The 13,554-nt window shown below is 61.2% G+C and overlaps 1 protein-coding gene across 1 annotated transcript in view; it reads right to left on the bottom strand.

Annotated features, from left to right (window-relative positions):
• The window catches only part of NHERF2 (NHERF family PDZ scaffold protein 2), a 32,651-nt gene extending 19,996 nt beyond the window's left edge, over positions 1 to 12,655 (bottom strand). Inside the window, exons 1-2 of the mRNA XM_084295723.1 lie at positions 12,340 to 12,655; positions 7,511 to 7,768 (exon numbers count right to left, since the gene is read on the bottom strand). Of these exons, the coding sequence (XP_084151849.1) occupies positions 7,511 to 7,768; positions 12,340 to 12,549 (468 nt within the window). The 5' untranslated portion in view covers positions 12,550 to 12,655. The remainder of the gene's footprint in view (positions 1 to 7,510; positions 7,769 to 12,339) is intronic.
• Between the last annotated feature and the right edge of the window lie 899 nt (positions 12,656 to 13,554).

Here is a 13,554-nt window from a genome sequence, read left to right as displayed (position 1 = left end):
TGTATCCTGACCCCACCAATTCGCTGCTGCCCCCGTGCCCTATTCCCTTCACCCACCCACTTCCAGATGCTTTCCAAAAGGTATTCACAGTGGCAGCAGCAGTACCAGCCCCGGGGCAGTGCAGGACACAGCTCAGTGCCATGTCCCTGCGGAGAGGCAGAGCCCCAAAGCCACTGCTGCAGCACCAGCACCCGTAGGGAGGGAGTCTCCTTTCCCTTACGGATAAAGCTACTTTCAGTTTGGCTTTCCCAGAGTCACTGCTGACAGATACCTACATTTACTCGTAACAGACTTGTGCAAGGATTTAGTGGGAAGAGAGATATTTGGCCAAAAAAACACAGCTCCAAGTCTGGTCACGGTTTAAGCGTACGCAGCAGTCGAACCAAAACACTCAGGAGCGCAAGCAAGAGCAGCAATGAAATTAAATTACAACGTGGAACTTGCCAGAAATAATTATGTCTACAAGTTGGGTTTTAATTCCTTATTTATAGAAACCTGTGGACCTGGAGAAGCCCTTTACTGATTAAGAGTTTAATTTTCTTGCTCATATCCCTGCCTGGAGCCTCCCGAGACCACCGCCTGTAAAACCTCCATACCTAGAGACAGAGCCAAGGACTGGGAGCCAAACCTGGCTCTCTTCAGACCTTATTTTAGTGTGCCAAGCTCTCCTGTAATGCTGGGTGAGCCGCTCAACCTCTCAGTCTCCCTGCCCAAAGAGGCAGGAAAGACACGTATGGAGCGAGGCAACGCCACAGCCATCGCATCTCACTTGCATGCTGTTACAGCTGCAATCAGTGCGGGGATACTGCCTTGCGGATTAAAGAGAGCTCTTTAAAAGCTCGTTTAGAAGCCGCGTGTGCCTGCCCGACAGCTGGAAGCCGCGGCCCCTTCCAGCCCAGGAATGTGTGCCGTGAAGGCGGCGTGTACACCGCACACTCACTCCGTGTGCTCCCACTCCCTGCGAGCACCTTACCCTGTGCCAGAGCTGCCCCACGCCTGCTGGCACCTTCAGTCCTTGGCCATTTTTCAGTCCCTGGCCATTTTTCAGCCCCCCACACTGGCTCTACCCAGAGCATCGCCCACAGCAGCACCATGGCTGGAGCCAAGCGCCTCCAGGCCCAGCCACCTTGCACGGGGCACCAGGCACAATGCTGGGTAGAGACAACTGGAACCATGCAGTTCCCACATTAATTTGGGTCTTGGGAATAAAGAACACAAAACAAAGCCACATTGTTTTAAGGTGAGAAAGCTAAAGCGCTCAACACTTCAGAGCTTTACAGAAATAAAGCATTTTCTTATGAAAACTGATGTTTTTGCACCTGAAAACAAACTCATCACAAAAGCCATCTCCCCCCCAAAAAAAAAAAAAGTTTGGCCCAGAGTTTTCCAACCCTGTGGCTGAAGCCACCCACGGCTGCTGCATCCCATCACAGCCACCCCACAGGAGCTGCAGCCCAGCCCCAGCCCCACGACAGGAGCACGAGCAACACGCCAGGACGCAGCAAAGTCACGGCGGAGGCGCTGTGCAGCTGCCAGGGCACATGCAGAAGGTCCAGATCCTGCCAGATGATTTTTAATTTATTTGAAAGCATTTAATATTTGTACTATTGAACAGAACCATTAAACGGCTGGCGCGGAGCCCGCGAGGAGCAGGGCTGTTATTAAAGCAAGCTGCTCGAGCGCATCCCTGCAAGCAGAGGGGGGGCCGGGGCTGGCTGCACCAGAACAAGCTGCAGTTTGAACTGCTCCCAGTAACGCTGGGGTTTTTAAATCACTTTGAAGGAAAGCTTTTGATTACCCAGGGATGCAGAAAGGAACATTATCGGCCGCAGTTCATCCCCTCCAATGCAGCAGGGTCACAACTCTCAGTGTCAGTGTCACCACTCTGCAGCCAGGCAATGGGCTGGGATGCTACCACCACCCACCGAGAGGTGGCAGGTCCCCAGGGGTGACCCCGCTGTCCCCTCACGAGGCCAGGCATCCCTCAGGAGCACGTGGCCCCAGGAACAAAGACCCTTGGCAGGGCGCAGCTCCTCCTGATGCTAATCTGCCTCCCGCTCCCTTCCACTTGCTTTGTGTTTCACTAAAAATATCCCACGGAGGAAGTTTCTGCTGCGGGGTGGATGCTCTCCTCCAGGGAGGGGCTTCCTGCACCACCCCACATGAAAACACCCCCCGGTGAGCTCCTCGCCGGGCCCCGCTGCCCCACCAAGCTGCAGGGGGGCTCCTGTTCCTCCCTTCCCTCGGTCCCACAGCCCAGCTGCAGACCCGGGGTCATTTGGGTGCTGAGACACAAGCACAGCTGGCAGAAAAGGAAGCATTTGACATCCAAATGTGTGCCCCCAACTCCTCCATCTGTGAGGGACCAGGGTGCAGAGCCAGGGCTGACCCTGCCAAAGCGCAGCACAGAGAGCATCGCGCTGCTGTCTGCACCTTGGGGTGCTGGGGAGTGCCCCCAGGACAGAAGGAGCAGGATGAGGCTCAGACCCCTGCTGAGAGCTGTGAGTGCTGCAGCACTGCAGGGTCATCAAATCGGGGCTCCAGCAAATCCCACTGCACAGGCCACATTCCTACACCTGCCCAAAACTGATACCAAAACAAATAAAAGAAGTTGACAGACCACTGATACACAAGGGGGGGAGCAGACTTGGAGGCACAGGGCAAGGCAATGGGGCCAGAGCCCCCCAAACAGCACAGACCCCAAGATGCTGCACAGCCCTGCACCACAGAGAGCTGCAAGAAACACATCCAGCTCCTGAGAAGGTACTCCACAAAAACACAGCTTTCATCCCACTCCTTTTAACAAAGCCCCAGTGCCCAGAACCGTCAGGGAAAAACAGCCTGAAAATTTGATTATTTGTGCACTTTTGCCCTATCCCCATCTCCAAGGCGCTGCAGCTGCTCCCGTGCCCCCCGCGCTGTCCTCGCACCAAGTCCACCCGGCCCCGCGACACTCGATGCCGGCGAGCCCGGCGCTATCAATAATGCAGCGGGGTCAGCGCCAGCGCGGGGCCACCGGCTTCCCCGCAGCTCAGCTGCACGCCAGCCTCTGCCTCTCGGATGGGATTAGCACGCTAATCCCAAAAGAAAGCCCAGCTTCAGCTCCTTGGGCTGGGCTCCAGCCGCGACAGAGCACTTTGCCCATCCCGTGCACCCCGGGGTGCTGCCTCCCTGCCTCCTTTTGGGAATTTTCTCTTCTCCAGCATGGGCTGGGGGAGCTGTGCTCCCATCCCAGACCCTCGGATGGACACAGCAGAGCAGTGCCCAGCTGCTGTGGGCATCGCTGGGCAGCAGCTCCAGTGCAGAAAGGGCTTCACAAAGGTTTTTAAGAGGAAAAAAAAAAAAAAAAAAGACAAGGTGGATATATGCCTGCTTTTTCAGCCAGGGTGGTGGCATACACAGGGCTCCCCTTTCTGAGCCACATTGGAGAGGTTTATCTGAGCCTTGACCCGTGCCTCAGCCCCAAACAGGGGAACCAGGGACTCGTCCTGCTGTCCCTCTGGTCACAGCCAGCCCCTGGGGACCCAGGGAGCACAGGATGCTGCAGGGAAGTGCTTTAGTTTAAACCAAAAATTTATTTATTTTTTTTAAATTGCATAATTACTGCAGACATTTCTGCTCATGTTAGGTTTTATTACATCTCTGTGGTTATTCTACAAGCCCTAAATTTTGGGCCTCAACTGAGCTGGCAAAGCTCTCCGAAAACATCTGTCCCGAGTTATTCCTCTTCCAGCGCTCCGGCAGAAAGCTGGCGGCAGGAGATGTTGCAATGCGGAGTTTTATTTGCAGCAGAAACAAAAGTTCTTGTGCCTGACCCAAACAGAAGGGTAAATATTTACTGCCCCATGTCAGCACTGCCCCGCACCTGCGGGTCCCCGAGCCCATGCGCTCGGCCCTGCTCCTCCAGGACATGGTGTGGCCGTCCCCAGGTCCCCGCTGCTGAGTGTGGGATGGACCCGTGGCACGCACCAGGCTCAGCTCAGCGCCTGCTCGCTGTCACAAAGGGCCCCCCAGGGGGGTCGCCCATTTTCCTGCTCGCTTCATGGCTTGTGGTTCTTGCCAGGCTCAGGCAGGGGCCAGACAAAACCCAGGCACTGATTCCCCCACGTTAAAGTTCCCGGCAGAGGAGAACAGGCTGCTTGAATCCAGAAGCTACTAAACAAGATGCAGGCTCAATTTCCAAAAGATAAGTGACAGTCATCACAGCCCCTTCGCATCCCCAGCCCCCAAATCGTGCTTTGGTGTGACCAGAACACAGGAACTGCATCACCCCAAACGCCTCTCCAGGGCCTTGCTCTTGTTTCTCCTGCAAACACAGCTGGAGCACGGCGAGGCAGCAAGTCCCAACAGGAGCAAACCCCCCAGGACGCTGCTAACGAGCACATTGTGGCTAAAACAGGGACCCAGGCTCTGCTGGGCAGCATCCCCCAGGGAGCAGCAGGGTGAACCGAGCCACAGGCAGCCCCAGCCCCCATCTGCCCATGCCCCACAGCACACGGGCAGCCCGAGCATTTCACACCACCACCAACTGCGCCGTCCCAAAGGCACCTTGGCAATAAAAGCAGCTCAGAGGAACGCAGCACCCGACGCACCTGAATAGCCCCAGCAGAGCTGGGAGCTGCCCTCTGCCTCTGAAACCCCACGAACCCTGGGAAGAGGGGGACACGGGGACAAGGAAGCCCAGGGACAAGGAAGCAGCACCAGCACAGCACATTCATGGGCTCAGCCCTTCTGTCAGCACCGCTCAGCCTGGGTCACACCTCACCTCCCCGCGGGAGGCATCGGTGCGGCCAGCTTTGTTTGCCTGCAGGGCAAATTGCATTGCAGAGCCAAGGCAGGCATTTTAAAGACAAGCCTTTCAGAATATTCGGGTACTCAGAGGTGTCCCCTCCAGCACGGGGGACACAAAACGGGCTCAGAGCAGCAGGATGGGGCCATGCAGACCCCGCTCCCAGAGCCACAAGTCCCCGGGTGCCGGGGACAGCAGCGCTCCGATGGGCGCACGCTGCTGGCAGCCAGCCCTGCTCTCAGGGCAGGCAGCCTGATTTTAAATACATGCTGAATTATTCATCGTGCTACAGTGCTTGCTGGAAGCACAGGGGCCTGGACACCGGGTCGCTGCCGGGGTGCACGTTAACCTCCCTGCCACTTCTCACCCAGGAGGGGAAGGCGGCAGCAGGGGGAGGCCGGCAGGGCTCTGCCCACCGCATCGCCTCCCCGCTGCCCACAGCTCGGCCACCCCGTGCTGCCAGATTTCCCTCCTCGTTCTTTCAGTTGCTCCTTGCTTTAGGCTGCGCTGAACAACCTGGCCTCACATAAAACAAAGCTGCAGCTTTTACACAAACAAATGTCACCAGCGCAGCCCCGTCCTGCCCCAAGCATCAGTCCTGGCCCCCACAGCAGCAGGTCGAGGCCGTGGGTCTGCAGGAGAAGCAGAGCTGCCACCTCTCCATCCCTGAGCACCTCCAGGGAAGGACACAGAAGCACCAGCCCAAGCCCAGCTTCTCCTGGTGCTGCTGAGCCCAGCAGCTGGCCCCTGCCAGATGTGATTTAGGGGAGTCTCTGATGGGGTCCCAGCTGCCACGGCCCCACAGCAGGGCCATCAGCCTGCCCCAAACCCAGTATCAGAGGGCTGAGTGCTGCAGGACACAGGGTGCAGCCACCACTGCCCTGGGCTCCAGCAGGAGGCCCACAGCACCCAGACCATGCTCCTGGGGCAGCTCTGCCTTGAAGCAGGCAGAACAAGGCCCAGCAGCCAGGTCCCGCAGCTCCGGCCACCCACAGGCCCGGCACAGAAGTGACCTTGGGCAGGACAGCCTGCAGCACGCGGCTCTCCAAAGCGCTGCCGCAGGAGCAAAACAAACACGGAGCTGCTGCAAGCACCCGACGGGCTCTGATCTGCTCAGCAGCCCCACAAACAGCCCTGTCCCCATGGGTGGGCATCAGCCCCAGGACGGTCACCGCTGCTGGGGCTTCCCAGGGATGGCCTCGCCCCAGAGCAGCCCCATCCCGAGCTCCCCCCACGGCCCCACAAGGCAAAGCCACTGCGGGTCCCTTTGTCCAGCTGGGGCACTGCATCTGCTGCATGGCCCCAAACGCAGCCCCATGCTGTGTGCTCCCCCTGGCCGTGTCCCATAGGTGCCCCCCCCTCGCACCCCAGCCCTCTCGGCTCTCTCCCTGTCCCACCCTCTCCTTGGAGGGAGCTGAAACCCAAAGGCCGGAAAGGACCGGCCCGTTCCCCGCGCCCGACTTCCCGTCAGCACAAACTGCTGGATTTCACCCAGCTACAGAAACAGAGACAGGATAGGAAACCCCCCAGCCCGGGAAGCCGTGCCTGGCCGCTCCCACCACGGCCTCGCTCCCCCCAGACCCCTTCCCTTCCCTCTGGCTGTCCTGGGGGAGCACACAAGCCCCTAAGGTGCTGACCTCCATCCTCACAGCACACAGCCTCCAGCCCATCCTCCCCAGGAAGGGCAGCCCCCCCAGGGCAGGCACACCCCTGTGGGACTAAGGCAGCCCTGACAGGAAAGGCTGCAGGCAAGACCCCCCCAGACCCACATCTCCGTGCCTCCTGTCCCCCGCCAGCATCACATTGCACTTCCACAGGGGGATTTCCTCAGATGGGGGGGACTCCTGAGGACATGAAGCTGCTAGAGCTGAATTTGGGAGCAGGGAAAGGCTTGCTCCAAGCAGAGCCCCCCCCCAGCTGGTGGCAGGAGGGCTCGCACAGCCCCAGCTGCAGGTTTCACCCCCGGGTGAGTGGGGTGGGCGCAGGATGGGGCCAGCCAGCTGCACGGCGGTAGCTGTGATGTCTCGGTCCCACGCTGCTCCTGCCACGCTCGCACCTCGAGTGAGGAGGGCGCTGGGCCGAGCACGCTGCCTATCTGCGAGTGCAAGGCTGCGCCGTCACCGCCAGCCCAGCCCCAGCGGGGAGCCAGCCATGGAAACTGGACATCTTCCACCTCAAATTCTTTCCTTTTTGGAAAGGAGCTTACCAATAAAAGGCACTTACTGCAGAATCGCAGCCCAGACCCAGGCCACTTGAAAAAGAGCTAATTTCCTTCCTATTTAAGCAAAAAAAAGCTGAGAACACGTTCGACCAGATGTTCCCTCCCTCCTAGAAATAACGGAGGCAAAAGGGGCAGCTCCACCAAGCCCTGGGTCCGTGCTGCCTGTCCCCGTGGGCTGGGGACACAGACCTCAGCCAGACCCCATGGGACACTTGCCCCAAGGGCTGGGTGGCCCCCCCAGACCCCCTGCAACCGCTGTGACCCTCCAGGAGTGAAGGGAGGGAGAGGCCAACACAGCACCAACAGCCGATGCTGCTTCGAGCAGAGCAGATGAGGCCACGGGGCAGCTCACCCACAGCTCCAGGACACACAGCAGGGTCCACAGACCCAACAGCCACATCCAGAAGGTTTTTCTCACGGGAAGCAAACCGTGCTCGGAGAGGGAGGTGCTCCCAGGGCAGAAATATCCTGCCACCCAGCCCCGCCAGCCCTGCACTCACCTTCCTGCTGCCGTGCGAGGAGAAGCTGTGTGAGTGCCGCTGGAGGCTGCCCCCGCTCAGGTCCAGCTGCGGCTTCCAGACCTCCCCGTTGTCGCTGCCCACCGACTTGGTGGGCGAGACGCCGGAGCCCAGCAGGACCCCGCTGTGCACCATCTCCTCCGTGCACGTCAGGCGCAGGCTGCACAGGTACTCGTCCGTCTCCTTGTCCACCACGAGCAGGCGAGTCTCTGTCTCCACAGCTTTGATGCGCTGCACGACCTGCAAGGGAGGGAAAGAAGTGAGCAGAAATCCAGGGAACACCCCCAGCCGGGGCAGGAGCTACACCTGAGGACCCCCAGCCTTGCAGCTTGGACCCCCAATCCTTGAAGCCCCTGCAGCTTCAGCCTTGCTACCACCTCTGCTGGTGATAGGGAGAGGGGCAGATCTTTGGGAGGGCCAGGATGGCACATCTGCAGCCCCAGGTGACAAGTGACAACTCCTTCCAGCCCAACCCAAGGGACAAATCTGACTGGGGCAGCTGCACACACACTGCCTGGCATCACCCCTCTGCCCAGAGGCCACACTGCACACCGAGCATCACAGGTTCTGCTCCCTGGCTTTGTCCCTTGGAGGGGGAGTACGATCTGTCCCACTACACAACCTGCCCACACACCCCCTTCCCTTTATCTGGGGCCTCCTTCTCCCCAAAACCCCAGGGGCACAGCGGAGAGCCAGAATACCCAAGGAGGCACCGTGAAGCAGCGCGCACACACGGTGCCCCAGTTGCCTTGCGAGGCTCTCCCCTCCCCAGGAGGATTCACAAAAGAAACAATCTGATCTGCATTCATCCTCTCCTGCGCTACCGGACAGCAGAGATAAGAGAAACCAGCACCAGGAGCTGGGCCCGTCCCTGCTGGTATCCAGCTCCAGGCCCTGCTGAATAGGGGCCATTGTCCTCGCACAGCCTTGCTTTTTTTTTTTTTTTTTAAACATTTTTTTGTGACTGCAGCTCCTCTGAAAAGAGCTGGCGGTGTCAGCCCAGCGGGGAGGAAGGGGAGAGCCGGGCAGTTCGCACGTGGGAAAGTGGAAAGCTGCTCAGCAACCCCAGAGGAGCCGGGCCTGGCACATGAGGGGCACAGCACAACGGGGTGGGCACGGGGCAAACCGAGGACGTGAGTGAGGGGCAGAGAAAACCTCCGGGACTCCCTGCCAGCAGCCTCAGAGCTCTGATGGGGCAAACACCTCCTCCTCCCTGCATGGCCTTCATCCCAGGGATGAGGATGGGTCCTGATGCTGCTCAGCTGCCACCCCCAGCTGCAGGGGGCCGCTGGCCACCACTCACTGCCCCGCAGCCCCACACGGCCCCAGGAGTGCTGGGAAAGCCCCGAAGCAGTGCAGGCTTCCTCACAGCGCTCCTGCTCTGATCTAGGTCATGCTGGCCAGACACACTGCAACCGCCAAGGTTAGAAGTGACAAATGAGCCTAATGTGCAATTAGCCAGCATTTATTTACTCCCCTGCAAGCTCCATTCAAGGTCAACAGACCCGGTATCTGCAAATGAAAAAAAAAAAACAACCAAGAGGAAATTTATAGACTGCAGACAAGGCTGCCTGTCCTCCACAAACCAACGAAGCCCTCCAGCCCTGCGCCAGGAGGCAGCTTGCCCGGGGCTCCCATCCATAACCAGCCTGAAGGGTGCTTCTCCGCCGAGCCCCAGAAAATCCATCTGCTCCTTTTCACATCTATTTATACGCGGCATCAGGCGACGCTGCTGACACCGGCAAGGCCTGAGCGGAGCCACTTCTCCAGGAGGGGATCTGGGAGCAGGCAGCCAGCACACTGTGGCAGGAGAGGCAGCACCAGGGAGCTCCGTGGGGCTGGGAGCGGGGCCGGTCCCTGCAAGCACCACGTGCAGGGGAACTGCAGGTGCCAGAGCACGTTCCTCAGAGCTGCTGCACAGAGCAAAGCGTTCTCCTTTTGGAAAGCCCCAGCGCTGCTGCTGGAGCTCAAGCACTGCACAAGCTGCACCACGCTCTGCTGCAGTCAGCACTGGGGGGTTCACAACACAAGACACCCCCAGCGAGCTCCCAAACCCTTCCAAACCAGCTGCAGCCTCATGACAGCAGAGGAGAGAGAGAGAGCAGAAGCACCCTAATGCACTGCAGGTGCCATAACGCACTGGCTATGGCACAGTGGCCCAGCTGCCCCCCAGCTCCACACGGGCACAGCAGCAATGGAAGCAGCATCCTCCCAGCCCCACTCTGGCACTGCCACAAGTGCTGAGGGCTGTGCTGGGACACGGAGCAGGCACAAATCCCCTCCCTCCATGCCAGAAGGCCTTGCCATGACAAGCCAGCTGGGCAGCAAGGTGCTTTGGAGATGGAGCAGAGCAGCAACCAGGCGCAGAGCCCAGTAACCTACCCGCCTCCGAGCCATGGCCACCACCTCGCTCGCAGCTTTTCTGAAGGCAACTCAGCCTCCCCGACACATCCGGACCTTCCCAGCGCTGCTCCCAGCCCCACATCCTCCGCGGCTCCACCCAGACCGGCTCCCACCCCGGCTGCACCAGCACCAGCCTGGTGGAGCCCGCTGGACCCGTCCACTCCAGCAAACTTCAACTGGCTGGGAAGGAGACCCACAGAGATGGCACAGTTCCCCCTCCTGCTCTGGGTGTGATGCCTCCACCCTCACACAGCTCTTACATCCCCATGAGGGACCTGGAGGCTTTCTTGCACCACCTTTTAACAGCACCACTTGGTCATCTTTGCGCTCACCTCGCTGGTGCAGAGGCTTGTAGAAGGGTTCCCATCCGAGACCTCCCCACATACAGAGGCCACTATGGCATGAGCTCCCCATGGAGCCGGGGCTGCTCCTGGCCACCAGCAGCATGGATCCACCAGGAGCCCTTTGCTCCCACCAGCTGCTGGACACAGCCCCCAGCTCTGCCTGCCCTGGGACATTTGCCACACTGTGAGATTTAAGCACAGCTTCTCCCCGAGGCAGGGCTGGCACAAGGCAGGCAGAGGCTGGCTCCCTGGAGCAGCAGCACCCACTGGGGCTGGGCACAGGTCGAAGGCAGCACCCTGCTGCTCTGCCCACCCGCCGGGAGGAGGCAAGCGAGCAGCCCGGACACGGTTCTCATCCCAGATGGGAACAGGACGCCCTGAGAACACATCCTGCCTTCACTCCTTGGGGAAGGCCGTGGAAACAGAGCACAGACGCAAATATCATCAAGTTCAGCCCGAAACATAGTTGCACCACATAGCAAGGCCTTGTGTGCTCCTGGCTCCGTCCTGCCACAGCTTCAGATGCGCTTGGAGAAGTGCTCACCCAAGGACAGGGACTGTAACAGCACCAGGAGGAGAGGCCACGGCGAGCCCGGCTGCTCTCAGCCATCCACAGGAGCCAACATTCAACCACCACATCACCCACCTGCCTGCACGCTCAGGCATTGATGACACCGCAGTGGGAGCACTTCAGGACAGCGAGCTCCACGACAGCCCCGGGTGGGATGCTCCATCCCATCCCACCCCACAGCAGGCCCAATCCTGCCTCTGCCAGCTGGAAATGGAAGAAGGAAAATCTCTCCATTTCACTTTACCTACAAGCCCCCCCGCACGTTTCAGGGACACGCGCTGCTGTCTTGGCGCTATCGCTCACTCCCCAGCATCCGATTTTCAGCAGGGAGCTCTGCTGGCTTCCAGTGGGGGACAGCAGCCCAGCTCTCTGCCCAGCTAGATCAAAGACATGGATCCTCCTTCAGTCACATTCAAGACAAACATCAACTTTTACACAGCTGGCTGAGATCATCAAAACAAGCTAAATTAGCATGAGAGACCCCAAAAAGCTTTCCTGGAGTCACCAGGACTGGCCATGATGCCCCGGAGGGCTCTGCCTTGCCCTGAGCACACCAACATCCATGCCAGCAGGGGAAACCCAGAACCCACACACCCCCAAAACACCACCGGGGCTGCAGCCTGCACCAGCCACATCCCTGCTTGGCCCCGATAAAGCTCCGGCAGCGGGTGCCAGGCGCGTGCTTTAAGTTACTACAACACTACACCCCGTGGAGCCCTGCAGGCCACGAGGCAGATGGGGACACGGGGTGCTGTGCCCCTGCAAGGGACAACGGCTCCAGCCAGCCCAGAGCAGCCCCAAGCTCCCCGCCTGTTTTCTGGACAGGGCTGTTTAACAAACACGAGTTTTGATTTTATAAACAGAAAAGGACAAGGCCTGAAGCACGCAGCTTCTGCAGCAGAGCTGGGAAGCAGCTCGCTTGGATCCCCCCCCAGCTGCAGCCACGGTCTCCCACCAGATATTATTCCCCTACCAGCCCTATCTCACTTAAGCCACTCCAACTGCTGAACGCCTGCAGAGCTTTATCAGTAGATTTGGAGGCATCCTCACCCGCTCCGTGCTGCAGAAGGAGCTTGCCCAAAGTGGCCGAGGGAACGCGGAGCAGAGCCGGAAACACAGCCCGGCTCCCCCGGCTGCTTTTCGCCAAGGATTGCATAACGCGGCGGTGCCCAGCAGTGCCCCAGCACCTTCACCTTCCCCCCCCTCGCCCACCCGGCAGGCTGCTAGCACCCCTACCCCAGCCCTGCACGGCACGGGCACAGCACAGCCCCCCTGCTGCTCCGGGGGGGCAAGAGGCTGCATCCCCTAGCAGATGTAGCGCAGCACCGGGGGGCACCCAGCGCGCCCCAACCCCCCGGGACCCTCCCTTGGGGACATTTGGGGAGCCCTCCCCCTCTCCTCCCGACCCAGCCCGTTCGCAGAGGCCAGCACGGGGGTGGGTGCTGGGTTTGGGGGGGTGGGGGGGGGGGGTCGCGGGGGTCCCGTGCCCGGACCTGGTGGTGCGTCTCCTGCTCCACGTTGAGCCCGTTCACCTCCACGACGCGGTCCCCGGCGCGCAGCCCCGCCGCCTCGGCGGGGGAACCGGGCTCCACTTTGCGGATGAACTGCCCGCTTTTGCCCTTCTCGCCGTGCAGGTGGAAGCCGTAGCCGTTTTCCCCTTTCAGCATGTGGCACAGCCGCGGCTTCAGCTGGTCCTTGGCCATGGCCGGGCTCGGCGGAGCGAAGCGGAACGGAGCGGGGCGGGGGCGGCCGCGGGGCCCTTTTTATGCGCGGCGCGGGGCGGGCGCGGGGCGGCGGGGAGCGGAGGGGCGGGACGGGGCCGGCAGCGGGGCCGGGGCCGGCTCGGGGGCTGGGGTTTGGGCTGGGATTGGGATCGGGGCTGGGATTGGGGCCGGGGCCGGGGCTGTGCGCAGCGCGGCCATGCTGCGCGCTGCCCGCGGCGCCGGGAGCAAGGCGGGCGGGGAGGGGACGGCCACCGGGAACGGGGACGGGGACGGGCGGGGAGAGGCGGAGCCGGAGCTGGGGACGGGGATGGGGATGGGGACGGGGACGGAGCAGGCGGAGCCGGGAACGGAGCTGGAAGGAACCGGTGGAGCCTCCCGGGGCCGATGGAGCGGGGGCGCACGGAGCGGGGATGCCCGGGGGGCGCATGGAGCGGAGCCGCCCGGGGCTGTTGGGGGCTGAGCGGGACCCCCCGGGGCTGCCGGGGGCTGAGCGGACCCCCCAGGACTCTGCTGCGGCCCCCGTTGCCCCCACCCTCGGCTCAGCACAGAGCCCCCGGGCTGCAGGGAGCGGGACCCCCGAGGGGCCAGGGTCGGAGCCCCGCAGCCCAGCCTGGCCCTGCAGTCGCCCCTCTGCCCTCCAGCCCTGCGAGGAGCACCCCGACACGGGAGGGAAGCTGGAGCTGAGCCCCTGAGCCTGAGCTGCTGGGTGCGGAGCGGGCAGGATGCAGCCCGGCCGCTCTGCCCACCCTGCCACAGCCCTGACTGTGGGGAGATGCGGAGCTCTTTGGGGGCATCTCTCATCCAGCCAGTCCGGCACATGTGGAGCTGCCCACTGATGTGGGCATCCCTTCACGTGAAGGAGCTCAGAAACGGGGTGCTCAGCTCCATGCTGAGGACCAGCCCCAGGGCCAGCTGCCACAGGCATGTCCTTCCCACGGCCCATTCGCCTCTGTTTCTGCAGAGCACTGAGGTGTCCCCCGGTGA

Source organism: Netta rufina, assembly GCF_964035555.1.
Source record: "Netta rufina genome assembly, chromosome: 15".
In the NCBI taxonomy this organism is placed as follows: domain Eukaryota; kingdom Metazoa; phylum Chordata; class Aves; order Anseriformes; family Anatidae; genus Netta; species Netta rufina.
This window is presented reverse-complemented; position numbering and strand designations above follow the sequence as displayed.